The sequence below is a fragment of the Pan paniscus genome, chromosome 1 (assembly GCF_029289425.2).
Source record: "Pan paniscus chromosome 1, NHGRI_mPanPan1-v2.0_pri, whole genome shotgun sequence".
Taxonomy (NCBI): Eukaryota; Metazoa; Chordata; class Mammalia; order Primates; family Hominidae; genus Pan; species Pan paniscus.
Genome location: NC_073249.2, coordinates 108,684,701 through 108,700,708, shown reverse-complemented (window position 1 = coordinate 108,700,708; position 16,008 = coordinate 108,684,701). Strand labels below are relative to the sequence as shown.

At 38.2% G+C, this 16,008-nt stretch overlaps 1 protein-coding gene across 3 annotated transcripts in view; it reads right to left on the bottom strand.

Annotated features, from left to right (window-relative positions):
- The window catches only part of SLC22A15 (solute carrier family 22 member 15), a 94,284-nt gene that overhangs the window by 18,030 nt on the left and 60,246 nt on the right, over nt 1–16,008 (bottom strand). For all 3 annotated transcript variants that reach the window (XM_055114412.2, XM_034929877.3, XM_034929873.4), the window contains one exon: nt 14,319–14,404. In XM_055114412.2, coding sequence (XP_054970387.1) covers nt 14,319–14,404 — 86 coding nt within the window. The remainder of the gene's footprint in view (nt 1–14,318; nt 14,405–16,008) is intronic.

Sequence of the window (16,008 nt, the reverse complement as noted above, 5' to 3'; positions counted from 1 at the left end):
ATTTGTTTTTGAGTTCTTGGTCATGAAATCCTTGCCTAAGCCAATATCTAGAAGGGTTTTTCCAAGGTTATCTTCTAGTATTTTTATAGTTTCCAGTCTTAGATTTAAGTCCTTAATCCATCTTGAGTTGATTTTTGTATAGGTGAGAAATGAGTATCCAATTTCATTCTCCTACATGTGGCTAGCCAATTATCCCAGCACCATATGTTGAAAAGGGTGTCCTTTCCCCACTTTATGTTTTTGTTTGCTTTCTTGAAAATCAGTTGGCTGTAAGTATTTGGATTTATTTCTGAGTTCTCTATTCTGTTCCATTGGTCTATATGCCTATTTTTATACCACTATCATGCTGTTTTGGTGACTATGGCCCTATAGTATAGTTTGAAATCAGGTAGTGAGATGCCTCCAGATTTGTTCTTTTTGCTTAGTCTTGCTTTGGCTATGTGGGCTCTTTTTTGGTTCCATATGAATTTTAGAATTGTTTTTTCTAATTCTGTGAGGAATGGTGGTGGTATTTTAATGAGGATTGCATTGAATTTGTAGATTGTTTTTGGCAATTTTCACAATATTGATTCTACCCATCCATGAACATGGAATGTTTTTCTATTTATTTGTGTAATCTATGATTTCTTTCAGCAGTGTTTTGTAGTTTTCCTTGTAGAGGTTTTTCAACTCCTTGGTTAGGTATATTTCTAAGTATTTTATTTTTTGGCAGCTACCATAAAGGGGTTGAGTTCTTGATTTGATTTTCTGCTTGGCTGCCATTGGTGTATAGAAAAGCTACTGATTTCTGTACATTAATCTTGTATCCAGAAACTTTGTTGAATTCTTTTATCAGTTCTAGGAGCTTTCTGGAGGAGTCTTTAGGATTTCTGAGGTAAACAATCATATCATCAGCAAACGGTGACAGTTTGACTTCCTCTTTACTGATTTGGATGCCCTTTATTTCTGTCTCTTGTCTGATTGCTCTGGTTAGGACTTCCAGTACTATGTCGAAGAGGAGTGGTGAGAGTGGTCATTCTTGTCTTGTTCCAGTTCTCAGAGGGAATGCTTTCAACTTTTCAGTATTATGTTGGCTGTGGATTTGTCATAGATGGCTTTTGTTACATTGAGGTATGTCCCTCGTATGCCAAGTTATAATCATAAAGGGATGCTGGGTTTTGTCTAATGCTTTTTCTGCATCTATTGAGATGATCACGTGATTTTTGTTTTTAATTCTGTTTATATGGTGTATCACATTGACTTGCATGTGTTAAATCATCCCTGCTTCCCTGGTATGAAACCCACTTGATCATGGTGGATTATCTTTTTGATATGTTGTTGGATTTGGTTAGCTGGTATTTTGTTAAGGATTTTAGCAACTATGTTCATCAAGGATATCAGTCTGTAGTTTTCTTTTTCGGTTATGTCCTTTCCTGGTTTTGGTATTAGGGTGATGCTGGCTTCACAGAATGAGTTAGGGAAGGTTCCTTCTTTCTCTGTCTCGTGGAATAGTGTCAAAAGGATTGGTACCAGTTCGTTAAATGTCTGGTAGAATTCTGCTGTAAATCTGTCTGGTCCTGGACTTTTTTTTGTTGGTAATTTTTAAATTACCATTTCAATCTCGTTGCTTGTTATTGGTCTGTTCAGGGTATCTAATTATTCCTTATTTAAACTAGGAGGGTTTTATTTTTCCATGAACTTATCCATCTCTTCCTAGGTTTTCTAGTTTATGTGTGTGAAGCTGTTCATAGTCGCCTTGAATGATCTTTTGTATTTCAGTGGTGTCAGTTGTAATGTCTCCTGTATCATTTCTTAATGAGGTTATTTGGATTTTCTCTCTTTTCTTGGTTAATCTTGCTAATGATCTATCAATTATACTTATCTTTTCAAAGAACTGGCTTTTTGTTTCATTTATCTTTCATATTTGTTTGTTTGTTTGTTTCATTTAGTTCTGCTCTGATCTTGGTTATTTCCTTTCTTCTGCTGGGTTTGGGTTTGGTTTGTTCTTGTTTCTCTAGTTCCTTGAGGTGTGACCGTAGAATGTCACTTTGTACTCTTTCAGTCTTTTTGATGTAGGTGTTTAGGGGTATGAACTTTCCTCTTAGCACTGCCTTTGCTGTATCACAGAGGTTTTGATAGGTTGTGTCATTACTGTCGTTCGGTTCGAAGAATTTTTTAATTTCCATCTTGATTTTGTTTTTGACCTGATGCTCATTCAGGAGCAGGTTATTTAATTTCCATGTATTTGTGTGGGTTTGAAGGTTCCTTTTGGAGTTGATTTCCAGTTTTATTCTACTGTGGTCTAAGAGAGTGCTTGATATAATTTCAAATTTCTTAAATTTATTGAGGCTCGTTTTAGGGCTTATCATATGGTCTATCTTGGAGAAAGTTCCATGTGCTGTTGAATAGAATGTGTATTCTGTGGTTGTTGCATGAAATGTTCTGTATATATCTGTTAAGTCCATTTGTTCCAAGGTATAGTTTAAATCCATTATTTCTTTGTTGATTTTGTCTTGATGACCTGTCTAGTGCTGTCAGTGGAGTACTGAAAGTCCTCCATTATTATTATGTTGCTGTCTATCTCATTTCCTAGATCTATTAGTAATTGTTTTATAAATTTGAGAGCTCTAGTGTTAGGTGCATATATGTTTAGGATTGTGATATTTTCCTGTTGGACAAGGGCTTTTGCCATTATATAATGTCCCTCTTTGTCTCTTTTAACCACTGTTGCTTTAGTTTGTTTTGTCTGATATAAGAATAGCTACCCTGCTCACTTTTTGTGTCCATTTGCATGAAATGCCTTTTTCCACCCCTTTACCTTAAGTTTATGTGAGTCCTTAATGTGTTAGGTGAGTCTCCTAAGGCAGCAGATAGTTGCTTGGTGAGTTCTTATCCATTTTGCAGTTCTGTATCTTTTAAGTGGAGCAGTTAGGCCATTTACATTCAATGTTAGTATTGAGACATGAGGTACCCTTGCGTTCATTGTGCTATTTTTTGCCTGTCTACCTTGGGTTTTTGGTTGTTTTGGCTTTTTAACTTGTATTTTGTTTTATAGGTCCTGAGTGATTTATGCTTTAAAGAGTTTCTGTTTTGATGTGTTTCCAGGATTTGTTTCAAGATTTAGAGCTCCTTTTAGCAGTTCTTGTAGTGGTAGTTTGGTAGTGGCGAATTCTCTCAGCATTTATTTGTCTAAAAAAGACTATCTTTCCTTCATATTTGATGCTTAATTTCACTGGACACAAAATTCTTGGCTGATAATTGTTCTGTTTGAGGAGGCTGAAGACAGGGCCCCAACCCCTTCTAGCTTGTAGCGTTTCTGCTGAGAAATCTGCCGTTAATCTGAGAAGTTTTCCTTTATGGGTTACCTGCTGCTTCTGTCTCACAGTTTCTTAAGATTGTTTCCTTTGTCTTAACTTTAGATAACCTGATGACAATGGGCCTAGGTGATGATCTTTTTGTGATGAACTTCCCAGGTGTTCTTTGTACTTCTTGTATTTGGATGTCTAGGTCTCTAGCAAGGCCAGGGAAGTTTTCCTTGATTAATCCCCCAAATATGTTTTCCAAACTTTCAGATTTCTCTTCTTCCTCAGGAACACCAATTATTCTTTGGTTTGGTCATTTAACATAACCCCAGACTTCTTGGAGGCTTTGTTCATATTTTCTTATTCTTTTTTCTTTGTCTTTGTTGGATTGGGTTAATTCAAAAACCTTGTCTTAGAGCTTGGAATTTCTTTCTTCTGCTTGTTCAATTCTATAGCTGAGACTTTCCCGAGCATTTTGCATTTCTATAAGTGTGTCCAATGTTTCCTGAAGTTTTCACTGTTTTTTATTTAAGCTATCTATTTCCTTGAATATTTCTCCCTTCACTTCTTGTATCATTTTTTGGAGCTCCTTGCACTGGGCTTTGCCTTTTCCTGGTGCCTCAATTTAATAACTAACCTTTTATCTGTCAGAGGGAAGGTCTAGGCTGAAGGCTGCTGTTCAGATTCTTTTGTCTCACGGGGTATTCCTTTGATGTAGTACTCTCCCCCTTTTCCTATGGATGTGGCTTCCTGTGAACCAAACTGCAGTGATTGTTGTCTCTCTTCTGGGTCTAGCCACCCAGCGAGTCTACCTGGCTCCGGGCTGGAACTGGGGGTTGTCTGTATAGAGTCCAGTGATGTGAACTGTCTATGGGTCTCTCAGCCGTGGATAACAGTGCCTGTTCTGGTGGAGGTGCCAGGAGGGTGCAATGGACTCCGTGAGGGTTCTTAGCTTTTGTGGGGATTTTTGTTTGTTTGTTTTTTGAGACGGAGTCTCGCTCTGTCGCCCAGGCTGGAGTGCAGTGGCACGATCTTGGTTCATGGCAATCTCCGCCTCCTGGGTTCAAGCAATTCTTCTGCCTCAGTCTCCCGAGTAGCTGGGACTACAGCTGCGTGCCACTATGCCTGGCTAATTTTTATATTTTTAGGAGAGACGGTGTTTCACCATCTTGGCCAGGCTGGTCTCGAACTCCTGACCTTGTGATCTGCCCGCCTCAGCCTCCCATAGTGCTGGGATTACAGGTGTAAGCCACTGTGCGTGGCCAGTTTTTTGTGATTTAATGCTCTATTTTTGTGCTAGTTGGCTTCCTGCTGGGAGGTGGCACCTATCCAGAGAGCACCAGCTATGGTAGTATGGAGAGGAACCAGCAGTGGGTGGGGCCCTAGAACTCCCAAGATTTTATGTCTTTTGCCTTCAGCTACCAGGGTGGGGAGGGAAGGCTGTCAGGTGGGGGCAGGGCTAGGCCACCCTCCCAAGGGATCCCTGTGGTGCCAGGCAGGAATGGCCTCCTTAGGGAACCAGCGAGCTCCCAGGGCCTTCCCTGCTGCTTCCTCCACCCCTGTATTTTGCTGGCTGTCTTAATTGACTCAGCTCCAGGTAAGGTGGGAAACTTCTCCTGCAGTTTCTCCAGTGGGGGTATGTGTTCAGGAGAGGAGGATCTCCCTTTCCCACTTCCGAAATTGGGGCACTCAGTATTTGGAATGTCTCCGGGTCCTGCAGGAGCAGTCAGCTTCCTTCAGAGGGACTGTGGGTCCTCTCGGGATTGCTGGTTTGTTCTTGCTGTCAATCTGGAGCTAAAGTTCATGATGCGAGCCTCCACACAGTGCTCTGTTCATCTGAGTCAGAGCAGCAATCTACTCCTGCTTTCTGTCCGCCATGATGATCCTGATATTGTGGTTTCAATTTCCATTTCCCTAATGTCTGATGATGTTGAACAACTTTCCCCATATTTATTTGCCATTTTTATATCTGTTTGGAAAAGCATCCATTCAAATCTTTTGCCTATTTTTTCTTTATTATTAGAGTCCTTTCTATATTCTGGATACAAGTCTTTTATCAGATACATGTTTTACAGATATTTTCTCCCAGTTTGTGTCTTACTTTTCATTTCTGTAATAGAGTCTTTTAAAAAGCAAAAGTTTTTAACTTTATGAAGTCTAGGTCATGAATTTTTTTTCTTTTTGTGCTTTTGGTGTCCTAGTTAAGAAATATTTGCCTAACTCAAAGTCACTAAGATTTTTCTCCTATGTTCTCTTCTAGTAGTTGTACAACACAGTTTTAGCATTTACAATTCAGTTAAACAACCATTTCAAGTTTATTACTGCATATAATGTGATTTACAGGTTGAAGTTATATTTTTTGTATATGGAGATCCAATTATTTCAGCACTGTTTTTTAAAAAGGTTATGTTTTCCTCATTGAATTAACATGTCATTTTCATCAAAAATTAATTGACCATGAGCACTTTTCTGTATGTATATTATGACTGAGTAAAATATTTTTAAAAGTTGAATGAAACCTCAGCTCTGTCAAAAAAAATCAATTGACCATATATGTGGTTCTATTTCATACTCAATTCTGTTCCATTATCTATAGAGACATTCCTATGCCAATATTGTACTGTCTTGATTAATGTAACTTCATTATAAGTCTTTTTTTTTTTTTTTTTTTTTTTGAGATGGAGTCTCACTCTGTAGCCCAGGCTGGAGTGCAGTAGCATGATCTTGGCTCACTGCAACCTCTACCCCCCGAGTTCAAGCAATTCTCCTGCCTCAGCCTCCGGAGTAGCTGGGATTACAGAGGTGCACCACCACGCCCAGCTAATTTTTGTGTTTTTAGTAGAGACGGGGTTTCACCATGTTGGCCAAGCTGGTCTCGAACTCCTGACCTCAGGAGACCCACCCACCTCAGCCTCCCAAAGTGCTGGGATTACATGCATGAGCCACCATGCCCAGCCTATTGTAAGTCTTATAATCAGGTAAGTTAAGTTCTTCAACTTTGTTTTTCCTTGATAAAATTATTTTGGATAGTCCAGATCCTTTGAATTTCCATAAAAATTTTAGTATTGGCCAGGAGCGGTGGCTCACACCTGTAATCCCAGCACTTTGGGAGGCCGAGGTGGGCAGATCACCTGAGATCAGGAGTTCGAGACCAGCCTGACCAACATGGTGAAACTCCGTCTCTACTAAAACAATACAAAAAATTAGCTGGGCGTGATGGCGGGCGCCTGTAATCCCAGCTACTTGGGAGGCTGAGGCAGGAGAATCCCTTGAACCCTGGGGACAGAAGTTGCAGTGAGCCGAGATCGCGCCACTGCACTCCAGCCTGGGTGTGACAGAGCAAGATTCCGTCTCAAAAAAAAAAAAAGTTTTAGTATTAACTTGTTAATTTCTATCACCAAAAGAAGACTGATGGAAATTTTACTGATATCACACTGAATGAAGATAAATCAGTTTGGGGAGTGCTGATATCTTAATATCTTCTGGTCCATAAGCATGGTAATCTATTTATTTATTATTATTACTATTACCAATTTACTTAGTTCATCTTCTTTAATTTTTCTCATCAGCATTTTAAAGTTTTTTGTAGTCATATACATATTTCATAAAATTTATCCCTAAATTTTTCATATTTTTTATTTTATTATAAATGGCATGGGTTTATTTCAGTTTTAACTGTTTGTTGCTAATATGTAGAAAGAAAATTGTTTATCACATGACTCTGCTAAGCTCATCTACTAATTCTTATAGATTTCTTTTTTGTATATTCCTTAGGACTTTCTATGAAGGTGATCATGATGTAGTCTGGTGAATAAAGACAGTTTTACTTCTGTTCCAATTTAAATCCCTTTAATTTCTTTTTATTGCTTTATTATATTCACTAGTACTTTTTGTACAATGTTCCATAGAAATGGTAAGAATGGACATCCTGGCCTTTTTCCTGACCTTAGAATATAAGTATTCAGTCTTTCACCAGTAAATGTGATGTTTACTATAGGTTTTCCCTTAATACTCTTTATCAAGTTAAGAAAATTCCTGACCTCGTGATCCGCCTGCCTCGGCCTCCCAAAGTGCTAGGATTACAGGCGTAAGCCAAAGCACCTGGCCACTAATTGGCTTTTAAATGTTAAACCAACCTTGCATTTGTGGGATAAAACTTGCTTAGTCATTATGTATTGCCTTTTTTATGCAGTGCTGGACTCAATTTGCTAATATTTTGTTTAAGATTTTTACATCTATATTAGTAAGAGAGATTGATCTGTAGTTTTCTCTTCTTATAATGCCTTTATTTTGTTTGGTTTAGGTACCAAAGTAATTGCTGGCCCTTAGAGGCTAAGCTGGGAGAATTATTCTCTCCTCTTTATTTTCTGGAAAAGTGTGTACAATTGATGCTATTTCTTTTGCGTTTCACAGAATTTACCAGTAAAGCCATCTGGGCCTAGAATTCTCTTTGTGGGAATGTTTTTAACTACAAATTCAATTTTTTTAGTAGATATGGTGCTATTCAGGTTATCTATATGTTTTTAAGTAAGCTTTGGTAGTTTATAATCTTTCAAGAAATTTGCCCATTTTACCTAAGTTGAATTTATTGACATAAAAATGTTCATAATATTCCCTTATTAATGCCTATAGGTTCTATAGTGATGTCCCCTCTTTCATTCCACATATTGGTAATGTGTGTCTTCTTTCTTTTCTCTTTATTATCTTGGTTAGAGGTTTAATAATTGTATTGGTCTTAAGGATTTTTCTCCATTGTTTGTTTTCATTCCATTGATTTTTTTGCTTTTATATTTATTATTTTCTTCCTGTGCTTGCATTGTGCTTAATTAGCTGCTTTTTTAAAATTTGTTATCTACTTTCTTAAGTTGGAAGCTTAGATCATTAATTTGAAAACTTTCTTTTTTTCTGATACTTAAAAGAATTATATAAATTTCCCTCTAAGCATTACTTTATTTGCTTCCCATAAACTATGATACAGTATACTTTATATTTTTTTGAGACACAGTCTCACTCTGTCACCCAGGGTAGAGTGCAGTGGTGCAATCTCGGCTCACTGCAACCTCCACCTCCCGGGTTCAAGGGATTCTCCTGCCTCAGCCTCCCAAATAGCTGGGATTACAGGTGCACACCACCATGACTGGCTAATATTTTTGTATTTTTATTAGAGACAGGGTTTCACCATGTTGGCCAGGCTGATCTTGAACTCCTGACCTCAAGTGATCCACCCACCTCGGCCTCCCAAAGTGCTGGGATTACAGGCATGAGCCACTGTGCCGGGCTGATACGGTACATTTTACTGTTCAATTGAAAATATTTTCCAGTTTTCCTTGTGATTTTTTTCTTCAATCCACATGTTTTTAGAAGGATGTTGTTCCACATCCATATATTTGAGGATCTTCCAGATATCTTTCTGTTGGTGATTTTTAGTTTAATTCTACTCTGGTCAACTAACTTGTTTTTGTAAATTTTCAATTCTTCTAAACTTATTGAAACTTGTTTTATGGCCTAGAATATGGTCTCTCTTGGCAAATGTTCTGTGTGCACTTCAAATGGAATACATATTCTATTGGTTTAGGGTAGAGTGACCTATAAATCAGGTCCTATTGGTTGTTCAAGTCTATATTTTCTGTTTACCTTTTTATCAATCATTGAGAAAGTGATACTGAAGTATTGTGTTTCTTGGATTTGTCTATTTCGCCTTTCAATTCTATATGTTTTTGCTTTGTGTACTATAAATTTATTACAAGTATACACAAACACAGTTAGGACTGCTCTATCCTCTTGATGAACTGACCACTTTCTTATTATGTGTTTATAGTTTTTATCAAATTTGCAAAGTATTTGAGCATTTCTGCAAATACTTTTTCTTTATCCCCTCCTTCTAAGACTAATATTACACTTATGTAGGTCACTTGATATTGTCCCACAACTCACTGATGTTTTGTTAGTTTTTTATTCAATTTTTTTGTTTCATGTTGTATAGTTTTTCTATGTCTTTAACTGATCTTTTCTTCTGTTTAGTGTTTAACCTGTTGCTAATCTCATCTACTGTATTTTTTTCGTATATTATATGTTTCATGTCTAGATGAAAGTGTCTTTTTCTTTCCTTTGGCCTCTCTGCTTGTATTCTGCTTGTATTCTTAAGCACATGGAGTACATTTATAATAGCTGTTTTAATATTCTTGTCTCTTAATTCTATCATCTGTGCATTTTTGGTTTTGTTTCTATTGATTTTTCTTCTACTTGTGGGAGGTATTTTCCTGCTTATTTGAATGCCTGGTGATTTTGAGTGGAGGCTACACACTCAATGTGTTTTTTTTTGTTGTTGATGTTATTTTTTGGGGTGCTGGACTTTATTGTTCCTTTAAGTCTTGTTGGTCTTTGTTCCGTGATGCAGTTAAGTTACTTGGAATCAACTGATCTTTCTGAGTTTTGTTTTTAAGCACTTTTATGGCAAAACAAACAAACAAACAAACAAACAAAAAACCAGGGTTTTCCTAAAATGACTTTGACCTAGGATGTCTCTATCCAATGCTCTGCAACTGGCTGAAGAGAACACAAACCATTCATGGATTCAACAATCCAAGGATTGTTCTGCCTGCCACTTTCTGGTGGTCTCCCCCTGGCCTCAGTAGTTTCTTCAAATGCATGCTCAAATCAAAGACTAGGAGGTTTCTTCTGCAGACCTCTGGAGTTCTCCCTCTGTGTATCTTACTACTCTCCAGTATTTTGCTCAACAAATTCCAGACATCTTGGCTTCCCCAAGCTTCAATTTCTGTTTCTTCAATTTAGTAAGAATGCTATGATTTGTTGGGCTTCCCTTCCCTGCACTGTGGTTTGGCAACCATGTGCTAGGGCATTTTCAGAGCCTACTTTGTTTATTTTCTCCTCTCAGGGATCATTGCCTGTCCTATGCAGTCTGTTGTCCAATGTCTGAAAATCAATATTTCTTATATGTATATATTTTGTCTGGTTCTATTGTTGTTTAAAGCAAGTCAGCTGGTCTTCATCACTATCATGGCCTGAGCTTAAAGTTCCCATAGCATTTTGTTGTCAATTCTCATATAGTACTGATTTTTATTATTATTTTTGAATCCCTAATTACTCTCATTAGATTGTAAATTCTTTGAGACCAGGAACTAGATTTTGTTTATGAATAGTACCTTTTGTATCATAGACACTAGAGAAGTCAAATAAAGAAATGTGCAGACCAACATTAGGAAAAGAAATGAGATACGAAGGTTCCACTAGGGCTGAATCTAAGGACACTCCCTCACTAAGAACCGTGTTTATCATGCCATGATCTCCTACTGTTCAGATTCTCTGGCAGGACCACAACTGCCATAATCCTCATCAATGAGAGCCCAATGCCACTCTGATAACCCAGGTTCTTCAACACTGGCCAATTCCTATCAGGCCTGCACACTAAAGAGTTAAGAACTGGCTTTAATCAGGCAGCATTAATCCTCTGACTTCAGCTTCATTATTTACAACGAATACTTTGGTTCTAAAACTCTTATCTGGCCAGGCATGATGGTCATGCCTATAATCCCAGCACTTTGGAGGCCAAGGCAGGAGAATCACTTGAGACCAGGAGTTCCAGACCACCCTACAAAAATAATTTTCTTTTTAATTTAAAAATTAGCCTGGCATGGCTGGCACATGCCTGTAGTCCCAGCTACTCAGGAGACTGAGGTGGTAAGACTGCTTGAGCCCAAGAGGTCAAGGCTGCAGTGAGCTATGACCACACCATTGCAGTCCAGCCTGGGAAACAGAGTGAGACCCTGTCTCAAAACAAACCATACAAAAAAATCTCTCTAAGAGTTTGAGAAAACAGCATTCCCAAAAGAGGACTGACTTTAGAGTTGGAAAGAATCTGAATCCCGGATGTGCTACTTACTTGCTATGCAACCTTGGACGTGTTGCTTGACCAATCTGAGCTTTTGCTTCCTTATAAAATGGGGATAATATATAATACCTTCTGCATATAAAGAGAATCCAGCACTTGATTAACACTTAATAAATGGTAGCAAGTGTTCTAAGGTTAATTAGAATCCTCCACGCAAGCACAGAGTTCAGGTAAAATGTCTGATTACTAATCTGGGAAAAACATTAGTGGCCACCTGCTAATATTACTCCCAGAGGAGAACATTTACTTCAATGCCAACCAGCATGCAAATATATACTGGGCAGGACACTTCTGTCTAACAATTATAAACCAAAGGCTGAGGAATGCCAAACAATCTATTTTCTGGCTTACTGGCTATCTCTTCTAGAGATACATTGTCACAGTCTCCACGAATGCTTCTGACACAGAGAACCACAATCAAATACAGGTGCTAAAAAATAATGGTGGGTAGAGGGTCACCTGAGTTGGCAGAAAGGCAAGACTGAAGGCATGTTTGGTAAGGAAAAGTGAGGGCAAAGGAACACAAAATGCAAACAGAAAATGAGTAATCTCCAAACTAACACAAGATGCTACAGAATTTTTCAAACAGCTAGGTCATTTTCTTTATATGTACTTATTAGAACTTTTATAAATGTAGCCTAAAGCTTTGAAAAACTTTAGATTAAAAAAGTCAACAAAATATTTTAAAGAGTAAATACAAAAGGTTTAAAGAAAGTTTAAAGAACAATTACTATTTATCTGAAAGAAGAGAAAATTCAGGCATAGCTGGAAGACTTTGCAAGCATAGAAAGGATTATACAAAAAAGGTGACCATATATTCTCTCTCTAGTGATGAATTAAATGAAAGACAATGGCTCAATGGTAGTGGAAGAGGATAATTTTAATAGTAATGGTTATTAATTATAGAAATTATTTATTAAAGTTAAATAGTAGAAATATTAAAAATAGAAATAATTTTCCTGGAAATCTTTTTTTTTTAATTGAGACAGAATTTTGCTCTTGTCACCCAGGCTGGAATACAATGGCACCATCTAGGCTCACTGCAACCTCCAGCTCCTGGGTTCAAGCAATTCTCCTGCCTCAGCCTCCCTAGTAGCTAGGATTACAGGCACCCGCCACCATGCCCAACTAATTTTTGTATTTTTAGTAGAGATGGGGTTTCACCATGTTGGCCAGGCTGGTCTCGAACTCCTGACCTCAGGTGATCCGCCCGCCTCAGCCTCCAAAGTGCTGGGATTACAGGTGTGAGCCACCATGCCCAGCTAAGAAATCGTTAAAAATAGACAATACATCCACATTTTCTAAGTATAACAGAGGTAACATGCTCCTGAGGCACATTCGTGGAGTGCCAAAGATACTCTGCTATGCTGTTTCTTATTCAGTGTCCATAAAGGGGCACAATCAACAAAGGTCCAAGCTGCTCTCTTAAAACAGATTGTAATTAAATAGAGTGGTACTTGCTGGTCTGGAGGGGAGACCATACATCTGCCTTCACCATGGATTTTTGTCTTGTTATTTATAAGAAGAGATCATTTCAAGAAAGGGCCACATGTAGAGTCCTAGGGGATAGGTTACCTGGAGTGTGCAAATAAGTGGGAGGGAAGGAAAGATATTAATTGGCCTGGCTTATGAAGGTGTGATAGGTTACAGGTGTGTTTATAGGACTAGTGACAAGTTTTTCTCTATGAGGCAATAAACAGAAAGCTGGACTATTATTGCAGCTTAAAAAAAAAACGAAACTGAATTCTCAAGGTACCTGTGCAAAACAAAATCTGCTGAATATAAAACTACAACGATTTGAAGTCCGTCACAGTCTTACCAGAAGACAAACAAAACTGAGCACCTAGTTCTACAAGTCTATGGCAGGGCAATAGCTGGGGAGTTCCTCCTCTACTTAGCATTAGCAGGGGCACCCATTTGCTTAGAGAATAAAAAATGGGCAAATTTATTCAGTTCTCTAGTTTCCATGATTCTATGAAAATCACTTTAAAGCTGTTCTAAGTATTGGGTAAACTCTAAGTAGTGAGCAAATTACACTCGAGGCTCAAGGTATAGAACTCAGGGGGCAATCAACAGCAAAGTAGATATACTGGAGGGTTATAAAACAGGGAGAATACACGGCCTTGGGGTCTTTAATGAGACACGCAGAAATGAACCACAAGAAGCAATTTACCAAAGGAGTATTTAATACCTGATATACTCTGACAAAAAATGAATTCTTCATGCATTTCCAGTAGTTATCAAAACTTGACGTCAAATCGTCTCACAATGATTGCCTACTGGAGTGCAAGCTCCATAACAGAACCCTATCAAAATCCAAAAGCCCCTAAGACAGGGCTCTTGTTATATCACATGCTCCAGCATCAGAGAGTTGTTGTGACTCACTCCTCCTTCTAGAAAATCACGGCCAAAAACACAGTTCCCAAGGCAATCACTGGCATACCTCAGGTGTGCTAGTGAAAAAAGAGATTGAAAACCAGCAATAGCTACAGAATGTCTACACAGGGGCAGTAATCAGGTTATATTAGAATGCTAAAGGGATCCTTCTTGAAGCTGTGTTTGCATAGAAAAGCTACACATATATAAAAATATCAGTTTCCTAACTAGGTGTTTTCACATTTATATAAGACTAAGAGACTATCCATTGTCACCAACAGTGAATACCATCCCCATTATTCTTGTTGTTGGAGTTCCTTGAGAGTCATGGTGGAGATGTTGAGGGGTACCAAAGCCACCTTTGAGAACCAGTGGCTCTGCTCTGCAATCTTGTGGTTGGCTGTAATGACGAGTGCAATTTGCAACCTTGGATGAAGTTTCTTTCTGTGAAGAACTAATCAGTCCTCCTCATCATCAAATAAACAACTCTAACATCACCAATACTACATCTCAGTCACCCCAGATGGTAGCTTAATAGCCTGAAAGAATTAATAGTGCACCTCTACACACATTATTCACCCAGAGAATAGCTGAAGCAAAGGAAAGAATCTGGCCCATTATATCCCACACAATTGCTAAACAATATGCAATCACAGAAATGAAGCATGCCATATGGTCATCTCTCCACTATATTATGATTCATTGTAATAAAAGTACTGTTCAAAACCCTTGTAGAAATTTGAAAGGCATACCTTTCTTTTCTGGAAGAAACATTACAATAAGACAAGCCAGTCCTCCTAGGCACAGAAATGCTGATAATGTTCGCTTCCGACCAAACCTAAACAATAGAAAGAAATTACACAGTTCTCTTAAGAACCTTATAAATTCATCTGTTTCTTCCCAACCTTCTTATTTAAAAATCTTCAGTTTCACTATATATGTTCATCTCCTCTTAAGGCTAAGTGGCAAATGTGACTGATAGGAAACTGACTAGGACTCAAAATAAATAACCACTATAAAACAAAGGGAAAGTTGCTGGATGGCAGGATTAAGTGATTTGTGTGAGAAAAGGGCATAGTATCATTCTATCTATTTCCATAAGTCCTAAGTTTCAGACACTGTTTTAAATGTTTACCATCTATTATCTTATTTAATCCTAATAAAAGTCCTGTAGGCATGTACTATTATATTCTCCATCTTTTAGAGAATGAAACTGAAACAAGGAGAATATTCTAACAGCTCCCTTTATTTTCTGGTTACCTTTTCTGGTTTCATGCAGTTTAAAGTTTTGGCATTTTTTTTAAGTCTCTCTCTCTTAAAAATACACACAGAAAAAAATTTATCAGTGGGTTAGAAATAAGGGAAATGCTATTTCATACTTTGTTGAGAGAAGCAATTTTCAAATAAAAGCCTTAGACTTGGAAGAAAGATATTAACATTAGAAAGTCTCCCTTACAACATGCTAGGTACTTTTACTAGGAACCTCAATAATTTCGATAATTTTGCCAGTGAATTTTACAATCCCTGGTTTGGGGATAAGTACGAAGGGAGGCTTAGTGAAGAAACTTGTCAAAGTCATAAAACGAACACATGGCAAAGACTAGATCTGAATTCAGGGCTGCCTGGTCACAAAGGTAGCATTCCTTCCCTCTGCTTCAGACTTCAATCCTAACTCTGGGTGGCGCTAAGAAGGTCTTGAGTGTTCTTTTCCAGGTCATTTTGCTTAATTTAACAGTCAATATGGAAGGCCTTTCAAGTAACACACACCATGCTAGGCAAGCACCAGGGATACAAAGACACATAAGATACCCCCATGGACGGCTTCCTTATAACACTTTTAAGTGGCCCCAGAGGTATGCACAGGGTGCTAGAGCAGCACAGAGGAGAGGCATCTGGCACAACTGGGGGTGCTGGGAAAGATTTCTGAATACAATACCTGATCCAGCTCTTGGATCATGATGAGAGTAAGCTGTAGCCTCTACCACAGGGATCAGCAGAGGCAACTGGGAACACTCCCTGGGAGACAAGCCTTCAATTTAACAGAATCCAAACCTGCCCTTCAAAACACTCTAGACTAAAACCTCATGACAAGGGCATTAAGCACAACACCAAAGGAATTCTGAGTTTGGCTGGAATGATGATTTCTGGAGAAAAAGAAATGGCATAATCCAACTGATTCCCAGCTCATACAGAATGGGATTTTTAGGTGGCCTGGTCAGGCACTAAGTAACAGAAGCAATCTCAAAAACTGAGGAAAGGGTGCTCTATAAAATAATGTTTAAAATCTATCTCAAAACTGTGCCCACTGAGTAGCAAAAGAAGGTTTTATCTTCTGCCTCCTCAACAAAGTAAGATGGGCCACAGAAGACAAGAAAAGTCTTTCTAGTTCCTTCAATTATTTGTCTTCTTGTAAGAACTTCTAAATATTTATTGCTAATTGGG